We start from the raw sequence: 13,681 nt of genomic DNA on the forward strand, positions 1-13,681 counted from the left end.
TTTACAACTGAAATCAAGAAGGATCTGCTGTGTGTTTGACTATGTGTAATTTTAAAAAACAGTAATGCTCCTGGATAGCCTTGGATTGATATGTCTTTTTTAAATTTAATTTAATTTTTTTTAAATTTTATTTTATTTTTTTATAAGCAGGTTCTAATTAGTTATCTATTTTATACATATCAGCGTACATAAGTCAATCCCAATCTCCCAATTCATCCCACCACTTGGATTGATATAAATCTTGCACTGGATATTAAAGGTCTAATTGCCAATCCTGGAATAAAATCAGCATGCCCCATTCCTAGCAATGCCATTTGCTTTTATTTTTTTAGGGCCTAGGATGAGAGATGAAGGTTGATTCACAATTATCCTGAGTAAAAGATACAGTGGTTCTGAGAGAACAATTTCTAGAGGATTTCCGGGGCTGTTCATCCTGACTGATGGGAATAGTTATATGTTCAGGTTGGTGAGAAGAAAGGCACCAGGAAATTGAGTAAATGAAGTTCCCCTACTAGCTTTTAGTGTAGATTTTCCTACATGGAGAGAATGGGTTTTCCGCTGTTCGTAAATATTCTGTCCTTTTCTGACGAATATGTTTTTCCAAATGTATGGAAATATGTCCAAATATATTTTGACAAAACCTTTACATATTTAATATTAATTATTAGGCTACATATTAAATTTATTATTTTACTATATATTATTGTCTTTTATTACTGATTGTATGAAATATTTAATATTTCCAATTTAATATTTTTCCAGTAGATGGGTTCCTAAGATTTGTACCGAAGTCTGTTATACATTTGAAAAGCAGGAATCAGCCTCCCTCAAACTATTCACCACTGGAAAATCTGACAGAATTCCAGCTTTAAGTCCTACTCTCATTCTTCAACCATGTTGCAGTGCCCACTAAGGCCATGCTACCCCGGGAAACCCTGCCCAGGGGGTTAGGTGCCTTAGCACCTAATTAGCAGAGACTGATTAAGTCTCTGGTGCCTGGGCATTTGAGAGTTCATCTGGCTGTGTTGCATACGAATGTGTGCATCTGCTCAGGACTCTGCTATGATTACCTTTTCCTGCAGACGTTCAATAATAGCAGCTAGATTAGCCTCACGGTTTTCCTTAATTTGTTCCATCTTCAGGATCAGCTTCTCCTCTGCCATTTTGCTGAAGTTGTTGTTCTCCTCCAAAGCCTTCTGGAGGACCTCTCGCTCGTGTTCCCGCTTCTCTGCCAATTGTTTCAGCACCTGAGCCTCCTGAGACTGGGGAAGAAAAACATATCCATCTTAGAATCACCCAGACACAAACCTGGTGGAATAATGGTCCACTGATTCAAGACAGCATTCTTTTCAAATGAATAGTACTTCTAGCCTTGAGCACTGTTGTCAATTCCCTGCTTATCTGCATGCCTTAGAATTCTCTATAGAATGTGCTGAGTGGGGAAATGTAGTGAGCTGAATTTTCAGCTGTGAGTTTTTCGGACAGATTGTTTTAGAAGAAGAAGCATTTTACCCTCCTGGAAGAGTTTTTGTTTTCGTAGGTTGCTGCTAAGCATTTATGCCACAGGGAATGCTGTAATTAATCACCTGATGGCAACATCCATGGAAGCCTGAGGAAAATAGGTGAGGATTGGGGCACGTTCCCATCTTTTTCCTGCCTCATTGTTTTTGATCAGTTGTAGGCTGGGCTGTGCAATGAGCCTTTCAACTTTCCCCAAATTGTTAAATCCACTTTCTCATTTTATTCCATGCCCACCTCTGCTCTTCTTTTTTTCCATGCACCAAATTCTCTTAGGAGACTTTGGGAACAGTGCAAACTCCATCTCCATATGGCCACAGACAACAGAAAGTCCTTTTCCGGCCCCATCTTGAATATGCCAAGGCCACCTGGGTCACCTGTGAAACCCTGTGATTGCTCAGTGATTACAGAAGAAACGTCAGAAACCTGTGTACCCCACTCCTGCACGTCCCACACATTTTTGCACACCGTAATTCTCCTGCAGCATCAGGAGGCTATACGGTTCTTTATGTTAACAGTCAGAGGGGTGCTTGATAATTATGCCGAGGCCCGGTATCCACCCACGGGATTCTGACTCTGCAGTTCTTTGGTAAGACCAGGAAGCTATATTTTTGATAAGCAGCCCTAGTGATTGTAATGCAGGCAGTTCACAGCCTACTTTTTGAAAAATACACTGGCATGCGCTTTGGCGTCAGGTCTGTGTTTAAGTGCTAACTGTGTCAATGACCCTGGATATATTAACATCTTTCCACATTCACCTTCTCCTCCAATTATGCAGCTAAGAGCAGTCTTACCCAATACTGAACTATCTAGGTTTAAGACTAAATTATTACACATCCATAGTTCCTGGGTAATTCCTTGGGATCAGCTGGTCCTCCGAGGTGAGGCTTCAGAGGATTCATTGTAAATGTGAATATCTAAACAATGGTAGATCAAACAAACATTTCATGGGCTAAATATTGGTTACCATTAAAAACATTAATAGGAAGATATTTCAGTTGATGGCAGTGGTCGTGGGCCCTTACTGGAGAGATTGTGATGTATAAACAATACGAAATCTGACAGGGAAAGAAACTTTTCTTTAGATAAAATTCTACAGGAATGGTAAAATCAGACAGCCTTAAGAGTCTTTGTTGATGTGGTTATTCTGAAGTTTATCAGGAATATGTCTAGTGACTCACTGGAGATTAAACAGACAGTTCTGGGAACCAGCCCCACTTCTTGTTTTAACCCCGTAATCGTTTCACTGACATCTTTAATGGACCCATTTCATTCTTGCTTTGTTATAGCTTGCAAAAAATCTACTATGAAAAATGATAAAATGTTAACACAAAGTAAGTTCAAGATCAAATGGAGCCTTTCTGGAAAAAACATGAAAAAATATTTTCTAGTTTATTCATCCTCCTGCCTCTAGGTGGGGCTATTGGTAAAACATCCTACATGGATTTTGCTTATCTACTGCTACCGGGACTACTGAATCGTGACACAGGGAAAGAGACTGACAAAAGGTGTGTGAGTGTTTAAAGTTTCTCTCTGAGCAAAGTCTTCACGAAATTCTTTTTTTGGCATATGCATAAAGATAGTAGCTATCTCATAGGACTGTTTGTCAGCATCAAATGAAATAAGGTTTGCTAGGGATTCAGCACAGCGTCTAATATGGAGGAAGTTAGTACTGAGCAAACGGCAGCCATTATTATTGAAAGGAAAACTCGAAACACTTGTGACAGGAGAGGACGGCAATTGAACCTCCTGCTACACCTAAGCTCAGATGTAGAATCTTGGTTATCTCACGTGTGCAGGATATCTGTTCACATTCCTTTTGGTATTGACGGTGAGTAGATTCAGGTGTCCTCGTGGTTGGTGACAGTCAGCCCTTCCTTAACTCCGTCCTCTCCACCGGCACACGTACACTGAATGGGGCTGTACGGCTAAGAATTTTCACGGTTAAGGAAGCACCACAAAGAAGTAAGAGGAAATGACTTTGATCTTTCATTTCAGAAAGTTCAATTCAATTTACGTAACCTAAGTCCAGAAAACTTTTTGAGGGAGAGAAGTCTGGGTTATCACAAAACAAGAGTGCAATGTGTCCAAGAATTATGGATAAGATTGGGGCCTTAGGTGTCTCTTGTAATGGGCAGAAAACGATGGGGCAGCTTCAGGAAACCAAAGAACACCAAATCAATCAAATTAAAGCAAAACAAAATTTTTCAAAATCCTCTATAGCAGTGCTTTTAGATTGTATTCCTCTGTACGACATGGTCCATCAGCCAAGGCTGCTGAAGCCAGTAGATACATGAACTTTCTGCTCCGTATGTTAGTAAGTCCCTTTCCCCTCCTCTTTCTCCCATAGATCAGTGCTTCCAGCACTGCCCTGGATAGGATCTACCTGGATTTTTCTGTGGCCCTTTCTCGCAGAGTTACCGTGGATAGTTATCCAGAAGCAACTGCGTCGTTTTTAATTTTCAGATGCTCAAATTAACTTTGGCACTTTGTGAAATCGTGTTGTAACTTGATGTTTATATTTGTGCTCTTAATTTTCTTTTGTGAAAGAGCCGAAACCAGTCGGGAGACAGCAGGGGAATAGGATTGAGAAGGGAAGGCCTTGGCATTGAAAGGGTAATAGAGCAATACATTCCTTTTCAGATCTCTTGCCTTGGTGGGACACATTTGGTCTGTGTGAACACAGACTCCCTCGGGGGCCCATAATCACGAAAGGAGGGAGGCCTATTGCATTTGTGGAGTGTGGCATTTGGCTCAGTTCGAAATGCCTCAATTAATGGCATTAGTACTTTTGCAGCCACTGGGGCTAAATGAGATTACCCAGCCTAGGTGTCAAGTGCATTCCTTTAGCACAATTAATGGGGTGAAACAGAAACAGAAGGCAGTACAGAACGTTCTCACGTGAGGCTGCTGCTCAATGATGAAGACCTGCCTAACTGGGCCAGGCCACCCTTCAGGGCCACTCCATGGAGCCTTTCCTTACGCACTGGTAGGGATTGTTATAACCACCATTGCCTCAACTCATGCATTAGTAGGATCTAATAATTATATATGTTTCAAATATTTAAAGCTCAAGTCCATGGAAAAAAAATACAGGATGAGAAGTTGATTATGGAAAGAATTCCTCACCAAGAAAATACGTCTGCCTCCCTGTTTTGATTTTTCCTCATACGTACTCAACTCTTAAATTCTTCCATGGAGCTAACAGCCCTGAGGGCTTTGACCTCAGTTCCTAGGGTCTCTGGAACTCCACTGAGGCAGAGAGTCATAATTCTTCTTCCTTCTTACATAGCCTGGCCTCCAGATATCACCACCTATAACCTCTAACTTTGTTCCTGGGGAGAAATTGATTCTATGAATACAGCTTTAATCCCCCCAGTCACAGCCTCACTGGTCCTGATTCTAATATTTCTATCAATAAGCAAATAAGTATTTTGTCCAGAAAACTGCCTTAAAACAGAAAATGAGTGTGAGGATGTGATATATAAAAGTAGAAGCATTTTCCTTCATTTCAATTGGAGTAAAGTTTTTGCTACGTGGTCGAATAGGTATTCTTACTTTATTCCTTGTTTGGGCAGATTAGCAGAAAGGAATCTTGATTGACTTATAGGGAGGCTGGAGAGGTGGGATTTGCTAAACGTTGTTAAAACTAAATTGTTTAAGGGAAAAGGATCTGACCATGGAGGAGCATTTCTGAATAGCATGTACCTAATGTTGAAGGTCACTGAAATGCGGAAATAGAAAATGAGGGCATGATGCAGGTATAATGCGAATGTCAAGGCAAAGTATTTATAGAGCTAAGACATCCAGCATGATGTTCTGGAAGATGAAGATCATCTCCATCTTGCTATTGTAATAGCGGAGCCACAAGGATGGTGAACACCTATTCTAGGCATAAATTTCCTCACACTGAACTCAGTATCACTGAAATAATTACAAGAGACATACGTGAAGGGAAAAATAATGAGATGGTGAGAAGAATTATTGTACATTTAGGAACACTTTATATAATTTTCCAAAGAGGTTCATTACCATTTCTTATATTACTGAGTATAAGCATTTAATTACTGTACAATGAAATGGAAGATAAATTTGAGTTAAGTGGTATAATAAAACTCATTTTACTTTGTGTACACAGAGGAGATTTAAGACTATATTTTAGATAGTGCTAGTTTTTATTTCTATGTGTTCTGAAGTATACACGTTTCTACCTCTATTTTTTTTAAAGTATTTTTTTTGATATGGACCATTTTTAAAGTCTTTATTGAATTTGTTACAATATTGCTTCTGTTTTACGTTTTGGTTTTTTGGCCGCGAGGCATGTGGGATCTTAGCTCCCTGACCAGGGGTCGAACCCGCACCCTGTGTTGGAAGGTGAAGTCTTAACCACTAGACTGCCGGAAGGTCCCCATACCTCTCTATTTCTTGTCCCTTTTCATCATTTGGATGTATTTCTTGTCTTCTAGAACCATTTATCTGACGCTAGATCTCCTAGTACCTAAGTGCTTTTACGGTAGTAGGTTAGATGATGTGTCTCTAATTATTTGCTTTACTGTTAACAATGAAAATACATTATTAACCCAGCTAAAGTCACAAATAAAGCCTTGTTAAATATGATGATTGAGTATAATTATGTAAAACAAAAGGGTTTAAAATTCACTTTGTGTTGAAGAATCAGAAGTATAATAAGAAATTTAAAATGAGTGAAATCTAAACACCTTTAGAATGAGTCCTTCTGCCAGAGTCTGTAGTGCATTTACTGTGGTTAACTCCTAGGAAAAGAATCACGGGGGTGCTCTTCACACACGGGAAGAGTCTGTGGACCATATGTCACATTCTCTAAGGAGCAGAACGCTTCCTGAATGTTGAATTGTGAATAATCCAGCACTTTAGCTCATAATCATTGCTATACAAACCACCCCTCTTTTACTGGATTCGACTTTAGTTGCCATCTACAATGTGAGATGCTGACAAATGGAAAAGGTAACTCTATCATGTTTGGTGACAAATGGTCCACTTCGAGGCCATATTATTAAAAATAAGCAACACAGATTTCTTTCGGAGGTTCGATGACTTTGGAGTTGATTGTGCCAGTATTGTCAGTATGCCAATTATAGTTTACTGGAGTGGTTTGAATAACTTTCTTTTTAATTTAATTGATTTTAGCATGAGATTTTATCAATATCATTCAATTCCTTAAGTTTTCATCATTTTTTTTATAATACTAATTTTTTCAAGCCACTTTTAGTTGGGCTGAACTATTTATATATCTGTTACCTATCAAACCACCTTTGTAATTTGATAACTAATATTTTATAATGTTTAAAAATATTTATGAAATGTATTATACAGTAACATTTCAGCATCTGTGTTAATGAGAAGCTTTCTTTATAAAATCATGAGTTTGCTAGATCATCATCTCTGTGAGGTTGGAATTGGATGTGTTTTTACACAATAATAGCTGACACTTTCACAGTGCTTGTGATATGGAATAACTCTTTTAATTCTCACCATAACTCCAGGATGTAGGTCCTATTGTTAGTCTCATTTTACAGATGGATAAAATAAGACATAGTGAGATTAGGGACTTGCCCAAGGTCACACAGCTATTAAGTGGCGAAACCAGACTTTGATCACAGGCATTCTCTTAACCATGTGTTCTTAACCACTATGCTTTTAAAGATGCTCTTAAACACTGTGCTTGTCTTGCCATATCACATAATTTATTGTCCAAACTGGGATACTTATGAGATTGAGATAATAATGATAACCAAACAGTAGGAATAAGCTGGGGTTGTCCTGGGCCAACTGGAATGTATGGTTAGCTTAGTTCTGCTGCCTCTCACTAAATAAATGCTTGTTGAATGAATAAGTGGATAGATGGATAGATGGATGGATAACCGAAGAGTTCATATCATTTCATCCACATGGGTAAGCTGCTGTATGGAAACTTTAATTTCAAATAATGAGCTTCAAATCTGACCTCATGAGGTAATGTGGTCTCATGGAGGTGAATACTGATTCTCAGAGATAATCAAAGAAGGAAGAAAAACATCAGGAAAAGGACTTATTCCTTTTATAATAATCTTCTACCAACTGATCAATGGAGCATTAATTCTGGTTCAAAGGAGCCTAAGGGAGGAGCATTTAACGTAGTGATCAGATGGTCAGTGCTGCAATAGTATCAACAGATGGAGTGAGGAATTGGGGAAACTGCCAAAACATCGAACACAAAGTGAATTGGAGTCCACACGGAGATGAGTCAGTGGCAGCCCTCCAGCTCTAGATCCAGCAGGCTCCAGCAGCACGGCCGAGGTAGGTCACTGTTTCCCAGACATGATCTCTAAATTCAGGTCCCAGAAGCAAGTCTTTCAAGGGTACTAATGGACGGGAGGGGTCTCATAACCTTTTTGTTTTAAAAGCCCTATCAGGAGTCATATTTCACCTCTGTGAAATACCTCTGTGTCTATCTTAATCCTTACTTTGAGTTAGAATTATGTTAATTCAGTGAGAGAATGCTTATTTTATGATAATCAGAAATAGTAATTGGCAGTTATAGATGCTTTGATTATAACCATGACAAAAGGAATTGATTAATACGTATTTAAATGTATTATGTTTGGTAGGCGGAATCTTTACAAACTTTTAGCTTGTAGGAAAGGAAATGGAACCAGGGCAATATAAGTGCTGCCGGTCACTCGGCTAGGTTGGACATCTGAGTATTTTTGAAAGCCTTTAGTCACTCCTCATTTCTTAGATAAAATGGAGTTTGAATACCTAACCTGGCATTGAAGGCCCTCCACAATCTCACCTCACTACTCTCCAACTCCCTACCCAAGGCCACTAGCCCAAACTACTGGTCTACCCACTGCCCTGAAAACACACTTTCTGCACTCTCACCTCTGGGTATCCTTAGTTCTGGAACCATTCTCTACATCTAGCACACTTTCATGTCTTCTCTATTTATCTAACACTATTATTTTTCTAGTCACCCAGCTTTTTAAAGCAGATATTTCTTTGAACAGAGGCTGTGATTCACAAGGAGTGAAATGGTTTCATCTTCCCAATGAACTTCTTTTTCATTTGAAGTTAGTGTCCTTAAAAATGCTACCTCTAACCTCAGTTCCTACCTCAGTCTCCCCTTGCTCCTTCTGCTCCCACCATACTGCCCTCTGTGTTATCTCTCGAGTAGTCCTAGCATACTCCTACCTCAGGGCCTTTGCACTTGCTATTCTCTTTACTTCAAACTCTGTCCCCCAGAGAAGAGTCCCATGGCTCACTCCTTACCTTCTTGCCTTTTTTTCAAATGTTTTCCCTCACTATCTTCATGCTTCTTTTCAAATGTTCTCATATTCAAGAGGGCTTTTCTGACCACCCCATATGAATAGCACTTTTCGCCCCAGAACTACCAATTCTCTTTGTCCTACTTTATTTATTACCATCTTACTGGGTTGAGCATGTGACCTGGCACAGGTCACTGAGACTCAATTCTAAGACTTCTGTTAGAACTATTAGGAAAGAGAAGCTCTCTTTCTGCTGGAGTTGCTAATTTGTGAGAAAAATAATTTGGGACTGACTGAAACAAAAAATCCTTGGTATTGAGACCAATTAGTTGCAGAAATAAATGATAAATGTAAAAAGAAATATTGAGCTCCTGGATCAAGCTGTGTTTGAAGCTGTAACCACTCTGAGGATTTTAGTCCCATACCCTCTTTTTGCTTCATTTAGTTGAGTTGGGTTTTGGTTATATGCATGTCCTCACTTAGATAGTTACTGAGATATATGCACTTGCTAAAGGCTCTTTAAAGAGAATTAAAGAATTTAAAGAATTCTCTTTAAAGAGAATTAACAGTTCTTCAAATGAGTGCTAATTAAGTCAGTACAACCCAATAGAAAAAATCAATTAATGATTTCTTAAGCTGTCACTTTCTGTTAATCAGTTGTATTTTCTTCTAATTAAAACCCTAGTACCTGGACATAATCTATATAATGATTTTTTTGAAAATCATTTTTTTGAAAATTTTAGTAAGAGCAGAAATGTGGTGGAATACTGATTTTAAAGGGCTCCAAAGAATATTTTTCCTGGGTGTCGCAATGCTGGATGATTACATTTGTAAATGTCTTTTAGCCACGTGGCCAATTTCTAGTTAAATTCAATGGTTTAAATGTGTAATTGTTGATAACTTGTTGTTGTCAGAGTACATGAATTTTACCAGAATCAGTAATTAGTTAACTCAGGGAATTTTATGAGAACATCCGGTTAATTTTGATCATCTCTGTGTTCTTTTTCTTTTAATAATTTCCTTCAAATTAAATATACCAGCAACATTCTGAACTATGATGTTGAATTTTCATCTTTAATTTTCAATTTCAGGTCAGTTACTGACTTCTAATCAAGTCATGGCATCTCTATATGTCAACCTATGACCTCTACTTACAGCTGTTAGCTATAAGATGCCAATGCTTCGGTGAGAACTTTAATTACCTTGACTGTAACATGCTCTCTACTGTTGTAGTTAGTTATTCATATTTGTTGGCGACAGTCTCAAAGAACTGTAACTCTGAATATGTTAATTCAGTTTTACTATAAGAAGAAAGCTATAAATGACAACAAAAAAAATGATAAATATTTCTAAAGCAACTTCCTGTATGTCTGCTTGGGTTAGTAGCTTAGTTTCCTTCCTTTGAAATCCAAATTTATAACAACAGTAATTGTTCAAATACAATAAATAATATGTAAAGAAATACTCACTGGATGCAAAGAGAACTTCACCTGAGTAAAAATTGAAATTGTGATCAGAAAGTTACACAATATAAGAAGATTTTCCAACCACAAAGATGAAAACAAAAAGTATTTTTGGTTCAGAAAACTTAATCTAGGATTTATAATCTCTGAGCCTTGTTATTTGATGCTATAGTTATGTATGTACATATGTGTGAGTGTGTTTGTGTGTGTGTGTGTGCATGTAGGTATATATAAACACATATACATACACACACATTTGGGTTTGTTCTGCACTCCCTGTTAGAGAATTCAGTCTTTAGGAGAAGGACTATTTTCCTTTTCTTTGTAAGTATCCAACATAGAAGTGTTTAATGTATTGGCTAACTTTTTATAAACATCTAAATAAAACTTAAAAATTATTATAAATGCAGAGTTTCCATTTAAATCATGAGACCATGCGTGGAGCATATTCTTAGGGACTACATGATTCTAAACATATATCATGATAAAGTCAGTGGAAAATACAACATAGGAATGAATTACCTGCAGTAATCCATTTGGGTTAATCAAGAGCGTCTCAATGGGATGTACCCCCATAATCACACAGCTGATACGCACATATTCAGACATAACTTCTGTCTCTATGTATACAGTCTTAGGGATTTCTGTATGCCCTCCATTTTTAATACCCTTGGCTTCTCTTATTCAACTGATTGTGGAAAATTAAAGATTTAGCTCTGTAAGAAAAAGCTCTTTTTTTTTTTTTTGCGGTACGCGGGCCCCTCACCGTTGTGGCCTCTCCCGTTGCGGAGCACAGGCTCCGGACGCGCAGGCCCAGCGGCCATGGCTCACGGGCCCAGCCGCTCCGCGGCATGTGGGATCTTCCCGGGCCGGGGCACGAACCCGTGTCCCCTGCATTGGCAGGCGGACTCTCAACCACTGCGCCACCAGGGAAGCCCCAGAAAAAGCTCTTTAATACAAACAAGGACCAGTGGAAAAAAGAAAAAAATGCCATCAAGGCTTAGAAATGGGTAGAGGAAGATACTCATATATTCCCGAGAGGGTTCTGATCTTGGAAGAACCAACTTCAAGGACAGGGAGTGAGGCCTTGGGGACAGGGGCAAGCTTCTGGCCCTTACCCTGGGGTGAACAGCGTTTCTGGGCAGGAAATATCTCAGAGGGAGTATCTGGTGCTTTCAAGTTCCGAGGAAAACCATGTACTATGCTTTGGGGCAGGACGCAGAGTCTGAGAGCAAGGACTCACCACTTGGGCACCTCTTTCCACCACAACCCCTGGAGTTACGGTACCTAAGGCTGTGCTTTCTTGATAGCAAGGATAGGCTAAGGCAGGGAGGCTTTTATCAAAATGGGTCCAAGATGGAGGGAGGGCACTAGGGCACTGAAGTTCTTTCAGTGCCTGAGATCTTTGGTTTTAACTAGCCTCAAAGCAGCAGTTTTTACTTGAAGTAGCCTGGATCTATGTCTAGAAGACCTACATGTGCAGGTTCAGGCATCATTGTCTCCTGGAACTTCTGATGGAAGTGTGTGTGTGTGTGTGTGTGTGTGTGTGTGTGTGTGTGTGTGAAAGCAGAGGGGTTGGGGGGGGGAAGGGAGAGAGAAGAGGAGAGAGAGAAGGCAGGGAAAAGAGAGAGCAGAATTTAAAAACCTATGAAAAAAGTTACCTTTCTTCTTTCCTCTGCAGCCTCCAGTTTCTTCTGGATCTCCTCCAGGGACAGATCTTTCTTCTTGGGAGAAGCTAAAGTTCGTGGGGCTTCTGAGATAGGAGATGGTGGCTTTAAGATCAGCTCAAAAGCCTGGCCGGAGGCACGTTTGTTGATTTGCTTCACTTCCATATCTGAGAGATGAATATTTGAGAAGGCTAAGCACACAGAACACAGGCATGGGTTTACTAAAATAATTTGAATTCTGGCAATTAAAAGTAGCCTTGTTATTCTGGCAAAGATGAGTAAAATGCTGCATATGATCATTTACTCTACATTGTTTGAACATATAAGACCTCTTTCTTTCATATAATTATAGATATATTTTAACTGGATAAATATTTACAGTGTGGGGAAATTCAATAATGTCCATAGGGAGTTGAATCATGGTAGGCGTGCCCAGAAAAAAATAGCCTGAATCGATTTTAAACTAACTTTATTTTCCTTTTGAATAAATATGAGCTTCATATGAAAACCAAGGAGCACAGATTTAGATTTATTTATTGTTTTGGAAACTAGCATAGCTGGAAACACTTTCAGATTACATAATGAGGAAAATAACAAAGTCCTCCAGTTCTCACACCTAATCCTGTGGTTAGAAATCACAGGAGCTGTGTTGGAACCGATGTAGCTCCCTGAATGGTTGGAAATACCTGCAGCAGTCAAGGCTCATGTGCAAAGCATCCTGCTGGTTCCTGTTTTGCCCTTCAGTGTGTCTGTTGATCTAAGTCATCAAGCAGTGTAATGTCCACTCTGGGGAGGACACTGTGATGGGGGTCCCTGTCTTCAAGGTGCTTATAGTCTAATGAAGACAATAAGACAGGGTACCATGGTAATCTCTTTGCTTCTACTTTGTTGCTACTTAGAATGTCCTTCTTCATCATCCCTCAGCTGTAGACAGGAACCGGGGGAAGAGGCATTGTAGTAGGGGAGGGAGGGGGCAACATCTGCTTATCTAATTTATACACTCTGTACATTTTAAAACTATTTAAACTCAATAGCTGTATAATATGCATAGTAATTAAATGGGCAGAAACCTGAAAATGCGTAATATAATTTATAATGTAATAAATTATAATGTAAAATAATAATTTATAATGTAAAGTAATATCATTTATAATATAAAATAGAGTGATAGCTAGCACCTGCTAGGATATTAGTGTAATTACACAACTTACAGCTTAGTAAAATATACTGATTTTTAAAAGTTCATTGGACAGCTCTAACTTTTAGATGAGTGTTTTTTATTTTGAACCCCAGACTACACCCCTCTCATTTCGGCCCCCCAGTCCTTGTTTTGTCCTCTGAACCCACCCAAAGTCAGGCCAGTCTCTGTTGTGCATCACAATAGTATTTGAAAATAGTTATGATTTTCCATTTCAAATTTTTCCCCAATCTAAAGCATCCTAAGTGTCCTAAAGTGATACGGTTTCTAGATATTTGTTACTGCATCACTCCCTAACCTCACAGGGCTCACTAATTTATTAATGTCTCTTAAAAGTTGTGGCAACCAAGCTGGCCAGGTCTCCAGGCTAGTTCTGACTAGAGCAGAGCAGAGAAGAATTATAAATTAGCTTCCATTAACGTTTTTTTAGCAGCCTGGTTAGTGCACTTTCAGTTTGTGGTCAGGTAAGACACCAGGTGAACAGGAACTGACCTTACTTACTTAGATCTGTGAATGCTAACAGATCATATAGACAAAATCAATTCAGTAAGT

At 39.0% G+C, this 13,681-nt stretch overlaps 1 protein-coding gene across 1 annotated transcript in view; it reads right to left on the reverse strand.

Moving 5' to 3' along the window:
• The window catches only part of STMN2 (stathmin 2), a 53,591-nt gene that overhangs the window by 8,540 nt on the left and 31,370 nt on the right, over positions 1-13,681 (reverse strand). Inside the window, exons 3-4 of the mRNA XM_029223187.1 lie at positions 11,926-12,098; positions 1,071-1,262 (exon numbers count right to left, since the gene is read on the reverse strand). Coding sequence (XP_029079020.1) covers positions 1,071-1,262; positions 11,926-12,098 — 365 coding nt within the window. The remainder of the gene's footprint in view (positions 1-1,070; positions 1,263-11,925; positions 12,099-13,681) is intronic.

This window comes from Monodon monoceros, unplaced genomic scaffold (genome assembly GCF_005190385.1).
Source record: "Monodon monoceros isolate NGI ecotype Baffin Bay Population unplaced genomic scaffold, NGI_Narwhal_1 Super_Scaffold_14, whole genome shotgun sequence".
Taxonomy (NCBI): domain Eukaryota; kingdom Metazoa; phylum Chordata; class Mammalia; order Artiodactyla; family Monodontidae; genus Monodon; species Monodon monoceros.